This window comes from Carassius carassius, chromosome 33, assembly GCF_963082965.1.
Source record: "Carassius carassius chromosome 33, fCarCar2.1, whole genome shotgun sequence".
Classification (NCBI taxonomy): domain Eukaryota; kingdom Metazoa; phylum Chordata; class Actinopteri; order Cypriniformes; family Cyprinidae; genus Carassius; species Carassius carassius.
This window is the reverse complement of record NC_081787.1, coordinates 3,545,709-3,561,944: the sequence shown is the minus strand read 5'-3', so window position 1 is coordinate 3,561,944 and position 16,236 is coordinate 3,545,709. Positions and strand designations below refer to the sequence as shown.

The following is a 16,236-nucleotide window of genomic DNA, read 5'->3' as shown; positions in this document are numbered from 1 at the left end:
AGAATGCGGGGCAGTGAGCGTTTTCGTGGGACGCAAAGAGGTCCACCTCCGCCTTGCCAAATCTCTCCCACAACAGCCGAACTGTTTGCGGGTGTAGAGACCATTCGCCCGTAGGGACATTGCCTCTGGACAGCCTGTCTGGACCCAGATTCTGCAGTCCAGGCACATGCACCGCTCTCAGCGAGCGCACGTTGCGTTGAGCCCAAATCAGGAGGCGTTCCGTCAGCCTGTACAGGTTTCGGGACCCGAGACCGCCCTGGCGATTTATGTAGGACACCACGGACATGTTGTCCGAACGGACTACGACGTGGTGATCCTTGATATGGGGACAAAAGCGCGTCAGCGCATTCTCCACTGCCAGCATTTCCAGGCAGTTGATATGATGGAGCTTTTCCCGTTCTGACCATAGGCCAAAGGACGGTCTGCCTTCGAGCAGCGCTCCCCATCCCGAAGTGGAGGCGTCCGTCGACACCATTTTCACACTCGGGGAAGTCCCCAGGCTTACACCTGATCGGTACCAGCCGTTCGCTGTCCAAGGTGCTAGAGCCGCAACGCAGCTCTGATCGACCTTGAAATGCAGCCGGCCAGACGCCCACGCTCTGCGCGGCACCCGAGCCTTCAGCCAGAACTGCAGGGGGCGCATGCGGAGCAGGCCCAGCCGCAGAACCGGAGATGCTGAGGCCATGAGACCCAGCATCCTTTGACAGTGTTTGAGCGACACAGTCGCGCCGCAGCGGAAAGAACTCGCTGCGCGCTGAATGCCCATCGTGCGCTGTGGTGACAGTCGCGCCGTCATGGAACACGAGTCCAGAACTATACCCAGAAACAGGATCGTCTGACTGGGGTTCAGCGAACTCTTCGCCCAATTGACACTGAGGCCGAGCTTCTCGAGGTGATCGAGTAAAACAGCCCTGTGGTTCACGAGCTCCGCTCGTGATTGGGCCAGAACTAGCCAGTCGTCCAAATAATTCAGCACTCGTATGCCTCTGAGTCTGAGAGGAGCGAGCGCTGCATCCATGCACCTCGTAAACGTACGAGGAGCTACGGACAAGCCGAATGGCAGGACTGCAAACTGGTATGCCTGGCCCTCGAAGGCGAATCTCAAAAACCGCCTGTGGTTTGACGCTATCTGTATTTGAAAATACGCGTCCTTCAGATCTATTGACATAAACCAGTCCCCTCCGCGAATCTGCGCGAGGAGCTTCCTGGTCGTGAGCATTTTGAAACTGCGTTTCATCAATGCCTTGTTCAGCTGCCTTAGATCCAGTATGGGCCTGAGACCCCCGTCTCTCTTGGGCACCAGAAAGTATCTGCTGTACAGCCCCCCCTCGCTTTGAGCTTGAGACACAGGCTCTACAGCCCCTTTGCTCAACAGTTTCGATATTTCGGCCCGAAGTATGTGTGCTACTTCTGTTTTGACCGTAGTTTCGACGCGAGCTGAGAAGCGCGGTGGGCGTCGAGAAAACTGTAGCGAGTAGCCTCTCTTTATAATGCCTAGCACCCAATCCGAAACCCCTGGAAGCGCTGACCATGCATTCGCATGAATGGCTAAGGGCTGGATGTGACACGCGCTCCGTTGACTGGGCAACGGCGGCGCTCGAGTGTGCTGCGCATCTGAGGCGGGGAGCGCGCTGATCACAGCGGGCAGATCGCTCATCCTCGACCCCGTTCCGGCGCTTAACCGACTGGAGGGAGGCTGAGCGGGTCCCGTGGGACTCAATATATCTGCGAGTAACCGTGGGCTGCATGTGTGCACTTTTACCACTTCCAACTCGCCGTCTGCCTGTGCAGAATGTACGTGCACGGGCCTCGTTTTTACAGAAGCCCCGCGCCGTAAGTGACATAGTGTATGTGGGCACTGGGAAGTGGGCACGTTTACTATGCGGCGCGCTCGACCGATCTGTGTCGATCTTATGTGCGCCCGCCCTGTGTGCAGGGCTGTGCTTACATGTGGGGATGGGCACTGGGTAGTGGGCATCGTCACTGCATTTAAAGCACCATCGGCCGTGGCCGGACGAGCGTGCACGGGTTTCGTTTTTACAGAAACCGCATGACGCGTGTGACATAGTAATTGTGGGCACTGAGGGGTGGGCACGTTTACTATGTAGTGTGCGCGACCGACTTGAGTCGACATTATGAGCGCAGGCCCTGTGTGTAGGGCTGTGCTTACATGTGGAGATGGGCACTGAGGAGTGGGCATCGTCACAACATTTATAGCACCATCGGCCGTGGCCGGGACACCAGAAAAAACGCTGTTTTTGTGAAACATCTGGGTAGCCGTGATAACGGCTTCTGTGTGCAGGCAAGCGGGCACTCGTGCAGGCTTGCTCATTGCAGAAAACACTGAGGCAGTCGCAACTCTTGGAACTGCAACAGCGGCGCGCTTGGGTGAGAGCTCGGCCGCAGCGGAACTCGAACACCGGCGCTTTCCCAGCAGTGCTAGGATGCTTTCGGGGCTTCTGGCTTCACCGCAATCCTCTGCCGCGGCTCCCGCGGCGCGGGGCGACGGCTCGAAGAGCGAGAACGGGGTCCCGAGCTGCGTTGCTGACGCTGTCGTGATGGCGCAGCAGGAGGCGGTGGGCGTGACTGAGAGCTCTGTGGGGCCGGTCTAGAGCGGCTAGCTGCAGAACTGGAGCGCTTCGGCAAGAAGTGCTTGAACGCCTGTGAAGCTTTCTGGTCCTCGGCGAATCTCTCCACAAACTCTTTGACGGAAGATCCAAAGAGGCCGGTAGGAGTTAGCGGAGCGTCAAGAAACGCAGCGCGCTCAGACTCCTTGATGTCAGAAAGCGTCAGCCACAAATGCCTCTCAGCCACCGTAGCGGAAGCCATAACCCGTCCCATGGCCTGTGCAGCGGACTTAGCAGCGCGGAGGGAGAGATCCGAAGCACTCCTCAGATCCGCGAGACAGATCGCTTCAGGTCCCATCTCATCCAGCTTGCGGAGAAGATCGCCCTGGAAAATCTGTAGCGTCGCCATGGTGTGTAACGCAGACGCAGCCTGCCCAGCAGCAGAGAATATCCGTGTGAGCAGCGATGACGTCATGCGGCAGGCTTTGGATGGCAACGCCGCCTTAGTCCGCCGTCCAGCAGAGGGCGGGCAAAGGTGCGCTGCTATAGCCTGTTCCACCGGCGGAAGTGACAGGTAGCCTCTGTTCTTAGCACCGTCCAGTGTGGAGAATGCTGGCGAAACAGATGAGCGGATTCTCGCCGAGAATGGAGCGTCCCAAGCCTTCGCCACTTCTTCGTGAAGCTCAGGAAGAAAAGGGGCGTGTTTTGAGCTTGAGGAAGAGCGCTCATCCGGAAGATAGCTACCATCCAGCCGGGAACGTGAAGGGGGCGCTGGTGCAGACCACTCGAGGCCGAGGCTCGCCGCGGCCAATGAGAGTACACGCATCAGCTCCTTATCGATATCCCCCCGTCTGCTGGGCCTCTGAGCAGCTGGCGCGAGATCCACGGAGCTCGTCCAACCCTCACTGCCCGAAGCCAGCAGAGAGCACGTGCCTTCTTCCTCCGACGCGGGCCTGAGATCCACTTCCTCCGATGACGCGTCGGCAAGCAGCGGACACTGAGCATCGGGAAGCGGAGCCAGAACTAGCCAGTCGTCCAAATAATTCAGCACTCGTATGCCTCTGAGTCTGAGAGGAGCGAGCGCTGCATCCATGCACCTCGTAAACGTACGAGGAGCTACGGACAAGCCGAATGGCAGGACTGCAAACTGGTATGCCTGGCCCTCGAAGGCGAATCTCAAAAACCGCCTGTGGTTTGACGCTATCTGTATTTGAAAATACGCGTCCTTCAGATCTATTGACATAAACCAGTCCCCTCCGCGAATCTGCGCGAGGAGCTTCCTGGTCGTGAGCATTTTGAAACTGCGTTTCATCAATGCCTTGTTCAGCTGCCTTAGATCCAGTATGGGCCTGAGACCCCCGTCTCTCTTGGGCACCAGAAAGTATCTGCTGTACAGCCCCCCCTCGCTTTGAGCTTGAGACACAGGCTCTACAGCCCCTTTGCTCAACAGTTTCGATATTTCGGCCCGAAGTATGTGTGCTACTTCTGTTTTGACCGTAGTTTCGACGCGCGCTGAGAAGCGCGGTGGGCGTCGAGAAAACTGTAGCGAGTAGCCTCTCTTTATAATGCCTAGCACCCAATCCGAAACCCCTGGAAGCGCTGACCATGCATTCGCATGAATGGCTAAGGGCTGGATGTGACACGCGCTCCGTTGACTGGGCAACGGCGGCGCTCGAGTGTGCTGCGCATCTGAGGCGGGGAGCGCGCTGATCACAGCGGGCAGATCGCTCATCCTCGACCCCGTTCCGGCGCTTAACCGACTGGAGGGAGGCTGAGCGGGTCCCGTGGGACTCAATATATCTGCGAGTAACCGTGGGCTGCATGTGTGCACTTTTACCACTTCCAACTCGCCGTCTGCCTGTGCAGAATGTACGTGCACGGGCCTCGTTTTTACAGAAGCCCCGCGCCGTAAGTGACATAGTGTATGTGGGCACTGGGAAGTGGGCACGTTTACTATGCGGCGCGCTCGACCGATCTGTGTCGATCTTATGTGCGCCCGCCCTGTGTGCAGGGCTGTGCTTACATGTGGGGACTGGGTAGTGGGCATCGTCACTGCATTTAAAGCACCATCGGCCGTGGCCGGACGAGCGTGCACGGGTTTCGTTTTTACAGAAACCGCATGACGCGTGTGACATAGTAATTGTGGGCACTGAGGGGTGGGCACGTTTACTATGTAGTGTGCGCGACCGACTTGAGTCGACATTATGAGCGCAGGCCCTGTGTGTAGGGCTGTGCTTACATGTGGAGATGGGCACTGAGGAGTGGGCATCGTCACAACATTTATAGCACCATCGGCCGTGGCCGGGACACCAGAAAAAACGCTGTTTTTGTGAAACATCTGGGTAGCCGTGATAACGGCTTCTGTGTGCAGGCAAGCGGGCACTCGTGCAGGCTTGCTCATTGCAGAAAACACTGAGGCAGTCGCAACTCTTGGAACTGCAACAGCGGCGCGCTTGGGTGAGAGCTCGGCCGCAGCGGAACTCGAACACCGGCGCTTTCCCAGCAGTGCTAGGATGCTTTCGGGGCTTCTGGCTTCACCGCAATCCTCTGCCGCGGCTCCCGCGGCGCGGGGCGACGGCTCGAAGAGCGAGAACGGGGTCCCGAGCTGCGTTGCTGACGCTGTCGTGATGGCGCAGCAGGAGGCGGTGGGCGTGACTGAGAGCTCTGTGGGGCCGGTCTAGAGCGGCTAGCTGCAGAACTGGAGCGCTTCGGCAAGAAGTGCTTGAACGCCTGTGAAGCTTTCTGGTCCTCGGCGAATCTCTCCACAAACTCTTTGACGGAAGATCCAAAGAGGCCGGTAGGAGTTAGCGGAGCGTCAAGAAACGCAGCGCGCTCAGACTCCTTGATGTCAGAAAGCGTCAGCCACAAATGCCTCTCAGCCACCGTAGCGGAAGCCATAACCCGTCCCATGGCCTGTGCAGCGGACTTAGCAGCGCGGAGGGAGAGATCCGAAGCACTCCTCAGATCCGCGAGACAGATCGCTTCAGGTCCCATCTCATCCAGCTTGCGGAGAAGATCGCCCTGGAAAATCTGTAGCGTCGCCATGGTGTGTAACGCAGACGCAGCCTGCCCAGCAGCAGAGAATATCCGTGTGAGCAGCGATGACGTCATGCGGCAGGCTTTGGATGGCAACGCCGCCTTAGTCCGCCGTCCAGCAGAGGGCGGGCAAAGGTGCGCTGCTATAGCCTGTTCCACCGGCGGAAGTGACAGGTAGCCTCTGTTCTTAGCACCGTCCAGTGTGGAGAATGCTGGCGAAACAGATGAGCGGATTCTCGCCGAGAATGGAGCGTCCCAAGCCTTCGCCACTTCTTCGTGAAGCTCAGGAAGAAAAGGGGCGTGTTTTGAGCTTGAGGAAGAGCGCTCATCCGGAAGATAGCTACCATCCAGCCGGGAACGTGAAGGGGGCGCTGGTGCAGACCACTCGAGGCCGAGGCTCGCCGCGGCCAATGAGAGTACACGCATCAGCTCCTTATCGATATCCCCCCGTCTGCTGGGCCTCTGAGCAGCTGGCGCGAGATCCACGGAGCTCGTCCAACCCTCACTGCCCGAAGCCAGCAGAGAGCACGTGCCTTCTTCCTCCGACGCGGGCCTGAGATCCACTTCCTCCGATGACGCGTCGGCAAGCAGCGGACACTGAGCATCGGGAAGCGGAGGGAACCGGCGAGCTCGGCCGAGCTGGAGGCGGTTCTGGTAGGCGCTGCGAGCGGCGCTTCTTACGGCGCTGCGGCGCAGCGGATGATGCAGGCTTCGAGAAGTATGCCAGGCGAGTCCTCAGAGTCACCATAGGCATCAGCTCGCAATGAGGACATCCTCCATCAGCGAGCGCGAGCGCTGCATGGTCTTCACCCAGACAGGAGACGCAGATGACATGACGATCTCCTTCGCTGAGCGGGGTTCTGCACGAGCCGCACGAAGGCATCTTTAAAAAGACGCAGCTCTTTTGTGAACGTGCGTCGCAGGGCGAACACACACACAGATTATGACAGAACAAGGATTATAAAGGATATGGGCGCCAGATAGCGCAGCAGGAACGGCAGTGGAAGGCGGCGGTGCCAGCGGCTTCAGGATGGCTCGTCCTGCTGATGTGCTCTTCCAGACGGCGCTTGCTTCCTCGTGATCCAGCGATGCGTGAGCTTCGCTGAAGAGATGAAAAATCAGGTGAGTCAGCCTTTTCGAGCTCCTTTTATAGGTTGGGCCACACCCGTTTCGGCGGGAAGTGGCAAGAAGGGCGCGAAGCGCTCGATAGGCTGTGCAGTTGCCGCAGAACAAGCCAGTGAGCGAGCGAGCCGTCTCGCCTATGGCTGTGTACTGCTGCAAATGCGCTTTACAAAAATACAAAATTAAGGATAATTTTTTGCTTCAGTATTTCGTGAAAAGAGACTTTTCCCGTAGCGTCTTAGCTAAGACGCAGTACGAGAGAGCTCTCGTAAGAGAACTGGATGGGTGGGATGTGAAAGATAAATAAAATCTTGTCGCTAAAAATTACTGTCGAACAAGAGGGTGAGGAAGGGAAGCTCAATGTCAGTCGCCCCCCAAATATATGATTTTGGTATCCGATTTGAAGAGCATCCCAATGCAGTTTATTGGTTACAATACTCATTGTCATATGCTAATTGTAGTTGACTTGTAGTTAAAGAAGACTGGCTCAACCATGTGAAAACATATCAACTGATTTAAAGAGTTCTGGTGCTCTTCTTATGGTCAAACAGTGTAATGTAGCTTGTCAAGGCATGTCAAAACGGGAGAAAAAATACCTGTCTATGGTCTTTCATTAGGTAAAACAGACAATGAGATGAGTCTGTGTGCGTGTTTTTGTGATTTCTTGTTTCGGTATGTGGTTAGATAATGGTTGTTGTAATATAAATTTGACATCTTAGCTCATGGTAAGTTCATGTTGTGACACAGCATGGTCTACTTGTCATATAAAGGAGTTTTAAAAATGTTTTCCTTCTCTTTAGGTCTGCGGGTCCATGTTGAGACAGTGAGGATGGCTTTCACAGACACAGCCATAATTCTCATCGTCATAGCAGTCCTAGGAACGCTAACCAGATGTCAGGGGAGCCTGGTTAAAGACAACTCTCTGCTAAGATTCACCCATCATTTATATAATGCCAGCATTTATGAGAACTCTGCCCCCAGGACCTATATGGAGAGCCCAGTCCGAATGGGCATCATCCTAACTGATTTCTTCTGGGACATTAAGTACAAGATTGTCTCTGGTGATGATGATGGCCTTTTCAAAGCCGAGGAGATAACCATAGGAGATTTCTGCTTTCTGAGAATCAAAACACGAAGCAGTTACTCAGCTGTGCTAAACAGAGAGGTACGAGACATTTACACTCTCACCGTCGAGGCTACAGAAAGCACCTATGACAACCGAGCTAGAACAAAAGTATCAATCCAAGTCCTTGATACAAATGATCTGAAACCGCTCTTCTACCCTGCCTCTTATCATGTGGTAATCAGAGAAGACACACCGATCAAGTCAAGTCTGGTGGGTGTGAGTGCAACGGATGCTGATATTGGCAGCAACTCAGAATTTTATTACTCATTCACCACTAGATCACACCCCTTTGCTGTTGATCCATTCACTGGGACTGTTACACTTATCAAGATGCTTGACACCAGTCAGAGAGACAGGTATGAGCTAACTGTGCTGGCAGAGGACAGGACAAAGAAAATATCTGGCGTGCAGAAGTTTGGAAATGTAGCAAAGGTTGTTGTGACCATTCAAAACGTGACAGAAAACTTTACCCTCATCACACCCACCAGTGCAGCGACTCCACAAACGGATAATGACAAAATAAGTTTAAACATCAAAATAGAACCCAAGGAGAAGGAGAAAGTGTCATCTTTAAGTATAGTTCAAGGGGATCCTCTGAAGTGCTTTCAGATTGTTCCATCGATGTTGCATGATGGTGGCTTTCAACTGGTCTCAACAAAACGGATTGATTGGTCGCAAAACCCATTTGGACTAAACATTTCCCTTCAAGCCAAAGACGGAAGAGACCCTCCTTTGCTAACACCAATAAAAACTGTGCATATCCCTCCTCCTCCGCAAGTTAAACCTTTGACATTTGAACAAGAACTCTATTATGTCACTCTCAGTGAATTTTCTCCACCAAAAAGTCATGTAGTTAGAGTATCTGTAGGTTTGAATTTCAAAAATATAACCTACAGCATCAAAGAAAACCTGGATAGCTATAAATTCAAAATTAGCACCCAAACTGGTGTGATTATGACTTCTCAGACTCTTGACTTTGAAAAGCACCACCACTATGAGTTTGACGTCACAGCAAATAATGGGGAAGCATTTACCCGTGTCGTTGTGGATATTATAGATGAAAACGATAATTCCCCAAGGTTCACATTGCCCTCATACCAGGCTTCTCTGCCTGAAAATGTCCCAATCGGAACAAGCATCTTGGCTGTCTCTGCTATTGATGTGGACAAAGATAATAACGGTTTTGTAACATACTCCATAGCAAACACAGGTCCTGTTCCTTTCAACATAGACCCACTGACCGGTGTGATTTCGACCTCTCAGGAGTTTGACTATGAGCTTATGAAGAGATGGTACCACCTGAGAATCTGGGCCTCTGATAGCGGAAACCCTTTCAACAGGGTAAGTGAATGCTCTGCAACCATCACCATGACCAACGTCAACGACAATGTTCCAGTGTTTGAGCGGGTGGCATGCAATGCCTCCATACCCCGAGACTTTGCTGTGGGGGAGAGTATTGCAGAGATGTCAGCACTCGATCTGGATGAGCTGCAGCAGATCATATACAGGATAGAGTCTGGGAATGATGATGTACTGTTTGCAATTAACCCTGTTTCTGGCTCTATTAAACTTGCTAAAGCAATTCCCCCAAATTACAAAGGCACAGAAAACCCTTTATATGTACTTAAAATAACAGCAACAGATGGCAAATATAGTGCTGACCCCAACACCATGACTGTGCGCATCACAAGCAAGGGCGAAGTCGCCAGCACACATTGCGAGGAGACTGGAATTACAAGGCAGTTAACAGAGAAGCTTATTGAGTCATTTAAACCGTCTCTCAATTACAAAGAAGAGGAGTACATCTCAGATATTCATATAATTAACCAACACTCTCCGAAGTTTATAACAGGCACACCAAGCTCGATTGACATCAGGGAAGACTTTGCTCTTGATAGATCTGTGTTGCAGTTTATTGCCACTGACAATGACTCTGGCTTTAACGGAAAGCTTGTCTATGCAATTTCTAGTGGAAATGAGGATGGATGTTTCACTATTGACATGAATACAGGTGAACTGAAGGTAATCAGTGCTTTGGATAGAGAGCAAAAAGAGTTTTACATTCTCAACATAACCGTGTATGACCTGGGATCTCCACAAACCTCTACGTGGAAGCTTCTTGCCATTAATGTTCTTGATGCAAACGATAATCCTCCATTATTTTCTCAGCCAAGATATGTTGTGAGCATCCCAGAAAACACAGAGGTTGACAAAAGCATATTCAAAGTCAATGCAATCGATTTTGACTCTGAAGACAATGGAGCATTTAAATATTCGTTGTTAACCTTCACTGATTTGTTTAAAATTGATGAAGTCACAGGGGTGGTGAAGGTAACTGGGCCTTTAGACAGAGAGACATTTAGTAGATATGTCCTAACAATTGAGGCCAGAGATCAAGCCAAACTGGACCCACAGCTTTTCTCATTTACAGATCTGGTGGTTGTCCTGGAAGACATCAATGACAATCCTCCAAAGTTTGTACCCACAGTCTACAGGATCAAAGTTCCTGAGGATGTTCCTCCAGGGACAGTACTGTTATGGGTCGAAAGCTTTGATTTAGATCTGGAGAGTGGAGGTCTTATAAGCTACAACCTGAAGAACAGTGAAGCAGGGACTTTTTTCCTGGATACATCCACAGGGTGCTTGACTCTGGAGCGTGAGCTGGACTTTGAGAAGCAGCAGTTTTATAATCTAACTGTTCGTGCTGTAGACCACGGAAAGCCCCGGTCTTTATCATCTTCATGCTTCATTGAGGTTGAAGTGTTAGATGTAAACGAAAACCTGAACCGACCCCTCTTCGCCCAGTTTGTGCATAATGGAGCCGTTATGGAGGATGCAACAATAGGAACCTCAGTATTGACACTAACTGCTCTAGATAACGACCTGGGACAAGATGGAGTAGTCAGATATTACATTCATGATGGCTCAGGGCTTGGCATCTTCACAATTGATGAAGAAACAGGTATGATTGTGATTACAACATGTCTCAGCTGCTTTACCTAAATAGAAAGGTACCTAATGGATATTTCTGGCCTTTTTCTATTACAGTACTTGCCTTGAGCATTTTGGTTCAACACTGCATGTACAAACATTTAGAGATCAGTCATAAGGCATTCCAAACATATGTAAAGACAAAATGAGGCATGACTTTCTCCTAAACGTTGAAAGATTTTAGGCATTTGAACATCTTTCACATAAACTATTCTTTTTTGACTACATTATATTTGGTTTGAGTTTTGCAGTTCTTGTGCACATTGATTTATGAAGTAATTCAGAAATAAAGGACAAAAAAACTAAACAGATGTTGATACTTGTAATGAATGTTTGGTAACACTTTTGATTAAAGAATGCATATTCATTTTTATCTAAGAGTTTTCCCTCAATAAACTCTTAATTTGTTGCTTATTAATAGTTAGTAAGGTAGATCTTAGAGGGATAGTTCACCCAAAAATGAAAATACTGTGATTAATTACTGACCCTCATGTTGTTCCAAACCTGTAAAACATCTTCATGTTCATCTTCAGAACACAAATTAAGATATTTTTGATAAAATCCGAGAGCTTTCTGACCTTGCATAGACAGCAATGTAACTACCAAGTTCAAGGCCCAGAAAGGTAGTAAGGAAATTGTTAAAATAGTCCATGTGCCATTAGTCGTTCAACCTTAATTTTTTGAAGCTGCAAGAATACTTATATGCTTGAAAAATGCATGCTAATAAGCAACTTATTAATAGTGACAATTGGTCCTGAAATGTTAAGCATTATATGAAGACAAGCACACATTTATTGTTAAATGTGCAGTATATTGCTGTTGGTATTGGTTAGTGATTCTGGACAATTACATGTTGCAGGTGTTATTCGGACCGCAGGCCTTCTGGATCGTGAAGCCGTGCCACACTATTGGCTGACAGTTTCTGCAAAAGATCTGGGCACTGTACCCCTGGTATCCTGGACCGAGGTCTACATTGAAGTTTTGGATATTAATGACAATCCTCCTGAGCTGTCCCAGCCTGTCTACTTTGGCTCAGTGCGAGAGAATTTGCCAAAGGACAAATCTGTGCTAAAAGTATCTGCCACAGATATGGACAAGTCCTCTGAGGGGAAACTAGCTTTCCAGATCCTTGATTCTAAGCGTGTATATTTCACCATTGACGCAAAAACAGGTAAACTCCATACTTCAAATGATTTATCAGAAAAAGTACTTGATCATCAGTTGTGGCTTTTTATAGGAATAATTAAATAGCACAAGTTGTGAAAATGGGGATTCATGATTGATTAAACGTGTCTAAACACATGTCTTATATAAGGGTGATATGCCTCGTGAAGGGCACAATGAATAGGACCTCTAATTACTGTGAATAATGTGATCAGTGTGTGTGTCATTTTATGTCAAGGGTGAGGACAGTTGTTAAGCAGGCCCACAGAGCCACACAAACCGCAACACCTCTGGCCCTTTTTGCAGCTCAACATAGGTTTTGAACATCAGCTATGAAAATTAGAATTACATTAACCAGCGTTGCAAGCTCGCACTTGTCTTTACTAAGTCTTGTCTCTTTGCTGTTTCATCTGCCCCACCTTGAGCTAATGCACAAGGATTACAAAGAAGACAGGGGGTTGGGTTATATTATGTGAAGGATCTACTTCACTGAAATGTTCATTTGTAGATGTTGTAGACTAGACAAAAATGTTGAGATGTTTGCATTTCCATTGTTAAAGTACTAGTGGGTTTGGCTGGAAGCTTGGGGTGAAAACTTCTTTCAAAAACCCAACTGGTGTGGAGCATTACTTTTAAGAGATCTCTATGAATATTGTATGCATGTACAATACTGTATAGTCCAGGAGGATCAAGGAGAATGCCAAATGAATATAAAGATCAGGAGATCTGGCTCTTGGGGTGGTGACAGCAACAAATCACACTTCAATGTGGTTTAGCCTGCTTCCCTCAGGGCTAAAGGTACTAGAGTTCTCTGGAGTTTTTTTGTGTGTGTGTCAGGACAGGAGAAGACAGGACGGCCTGAGATGACTAATCACTAGAAGGAACACTGTGACTAAGCTAACCGCCTTAACAGCTTAGCACCACTAAACCATAGCATTTATCGAATATGAACACTCTCTAGTGAGTATGTAGGCAAGACAAATATTTGACAAATTGTGGGTTGGGAACGGAGTTTACATTATCAAAAGCCAAATGAAGGGAGATTAAAACATGAGAATAGAGACAAAAATGGTTGCTTTGTAATATTTTGAAAGCTAAAAGTGCTAAAGACGTGTTTTTAATCCATGCATTTGCCTATTGTCCCATGCACGATAGGGACATCTTTCCACAGGTGGGCATTAATGCCAAAACCACACTTTCAGGATTACTTGCCTAGATACAGGCTTTCATAAAAGCTCAGCAGGGTTTGTTTGGAGCGCTGCACAAGTAGATAGACACAGAGGGTCCCTGCCAGCCCTCGTCTACTGAAACGACACTCTTAAGTGTTTATTGCAGTGGTAGTAAACCAGTATCACTGGTGCAATTTGGCCACTTTAGCCTTAAATCAGCTGTTGAGTAGTGGAGCACACTTAACCAAGCTTAACACCCAGTTTCTGTCTGAAAACCTCTTATACTAATTCACAACAATTCTTAACTGCAGTGGCTCTTAGCTGTGGCTCATTTTCTGTCAGTTTCTTGGCAACTGGGAAGTCTGGTCTTTTGGTCTACGTCAGCGATGGCTAAATCCTCACTGACACGGACATGAAAAATAACCGTTGTTCCCACGGTTTGTATACCAGAGGTTGACCTAGTATAAACAGTGGAACAAAACAAATAAAGCTTGAAAAACAAAGCTGTGGGAAGGAAAAGTAAAACGGGCAGCTTGGGGTGAACGAACAGGTGTGCCATCCATCTGAAGCTGGTGGCATTCATCAGCCTTTCTGTTCTCCCTCTATGTTTGTTTAGGTGTGATCAGAACCCTTGCTCCCCTGGACCGGGAGCAAAAAGCAGAGCATATCATTGAGGTAGGTTCACTTTCTTCCTTCTGTTTACTAGGTCATGAACCTCAGGCCTGAGCCTTTCTCTGGCTGATTCCTGAGAACATGCTACTGTTTGTATTTCCAGTGTATTGTAATATATCATAGTCTTAAAGGGATGGTTAACCAAGCCACACACCGAGTAACACATAAAGAAGACATTTTGAGGAATCTTTAGGTGCATCTTTACCATGCAACATTTCACAGTGTCCATGAGCCCCAAAATGACAAAAAAGCATGATAAATGCATGTATGACTTATTTTAAGTCTTCTGAAGCCAAGCCAAGTTTTGAGTCCTGAACAGACAGAAATGTAAAATGATTCACTCATAATCATCTCCTCTACTGTGCTGTTAACTTCAGAACAATTGTCACCGAATCACTGAGTCACTGTTGAATCAGAGAACCGGATCTGTCCAATCTGTGAATGAATCACTCTTGTGAGCCAGTTCTTTTAAACAAACTGGTTGATCTGGTTCACAAATCTTGCATGATCAATTTGAATCATTTGATATGTTGTTGTATTGAAAAGACATGCAAGAGTCACTCTAAATTTGTCCAATAAAAAGACAAGGCATTTTCTTTTTATTGAAGTGCATTACATAAAGCACAAAGGAGTAAAACAGTTAATAATTTAAGGGGTGATTGAAAATATGTGTTTTTTTCACCCATAAATAAAGGCAAATAAAATTTTTGATGAGAATTCACATTTGAATCACATAGTGAGTGCAGTTCATTTTAAAATAGTTATAGTCTCAGGAAGTATTTATAAGGAGCTATTTAAATGTTTTGCTATAAAGTAATGCTGAGAGAAAGTAAACTGGATATGAATTCTGTGGATATGGTAGCAGTGAATGCTAACATAAAGAATATTGCAGTTGTAATACATTATACTGTATATAGAATTGTGTATTATTCATTAGTATCTTTGTTTTTAATATGTATTTAATGTTTAATTCAAATTTAGTTTAGTGAACCTGAGAGCCAGTTTGATTAGTTTCTGTTTTGTGTTTGATTAATTACTGTGTCTCACAGTGTTACCTAAAATTATTTCAGAATTTTTAAGTGTTACAAAGTGTTACATGCTCTGAGCAACAGCTGTTTATTTAAAGTCAAATGTGTTTTTTCTTTGTGCACATGATGTTTCCCTCACCTGCTGTTGTTTAGGTCATGGTATCAGATGAAGGGGCCCCTCCATTGAGCTCCACTGCAACTATAGTCATTGAAGTCCTGGATGAGAATGATAACAGCCCTCAGTTCAGCCATAAGCTTTTCCAGGTAAAACTCCCTGAGCTGCAGAGCACGGCTGAGCCTCAGGAGATCTACAGGATGGTGGCCCGTGATGATGATGTGGGGCCCAACGGCATGATCACGTACAGTCTGGAAGACAACAGTGAGGATCGGTTTGATATTCATCCTGAGACCGGGGTTGTGACAGCTAGAGGAGAGTTTGTTCGGGGCAACTACAGTATTCTGACGGTATGGATACAAACTAGGGTTGTGAACTTTTAGATTGACAGGGAATCTGTGTGATTTACAATGCTAGAGTTTGGTTCAGAACAACCATTTGAATCAGGATTTTTAAAATGTTTCAAGTTCTTTGACAACTTCCTGTAATTTATTAGAAAATAAGTATTTTGGTCATGTCATATTGTTTTTACTCATCTGAATCACCATACTATTGCAGATTTGGTGTAAACAAAATCTGGTGTCATTTTTTAACTCTAAGGTCATAAGTTTGGAATAATTAAGATTTAGGTCTCTGTTGCTCACTAATGCAGCATTTATTTGATCAAAACACAGTGAAACCGTAATAAGGTGAACTATTATTACAACTTAAAGGAACTGATTTTCTATTTAAATATATTTTAAATCATTGTTTGTTTCTGTGATGACAAAATTGAATTTTCAGCATCATTACTCCTGTATTCAGTGTCACATAATCTTTCAAAAATTATTTTGCATAATGGTTTCCACAAGTTGCTAATAATAAGAAATGATTCTGGAGCAGCACATCATCATATTATAATGATGATGCTGGACTTTCAACTTTACCATCATAGGTGTAAATTAGATGTTAAAATAGATTCAAAAACACTTATTTTAAATTGTAATATTATTTCACAATATTACTGTGCTTGGAGTATTTTTTTCTCCAAATAAACAACATGGTAAGCATAAAAGTTCAAAACATTCAAAAACCTTAATTATTCCAAACTTTTTACCAGCAGTGCAAATGATTCACGATTCAAAAGTCTTATTTAAAAAATTATGCATATGAATCTGCAGTGATTTTAAGCAAAATATTCTGAAAACAAGTCGTTATAATGCTACTAAAACATTCATTGCATAAAATATTGATAAATAAGTACAAA

General features: G+C 47.3%; 1 protein-coding gene across 1 annotated transcript in view; it reads left to right on the top strand.

The window, feature by feature from the left end:
* The window catches only part of LOC132113524 (protocadherin Fat 2-like), a 56,172-nt gene that overhangs the window by 4,284 nt on the left and 35,652 nt on the right, over window positions 1-16,236 (top strand). The window contains exons 2-5 of the mRNA XM_059521322.1: window positions 7,526-10,813; window positions 11,702-12,013; window positions 13,792-13,850; window positions 15,029-15,340. Coding sequence (XP_059377305.1) covers window positions 7,555-10,813; window positions 11,702-12,013; window positions 13,792-13,850; window positions 15,029-15,340 — 3,942 coding nt within the window. The 5' untranslated portion in view covers window positions 7,526-7,554. The remainder of the gene's footprint in view (window positions 1-7,525; window positions 10,814-11,701; window positions 12,014-13,791; window positions 13,851-15,028; window positions 15,341-16,236) is intronic.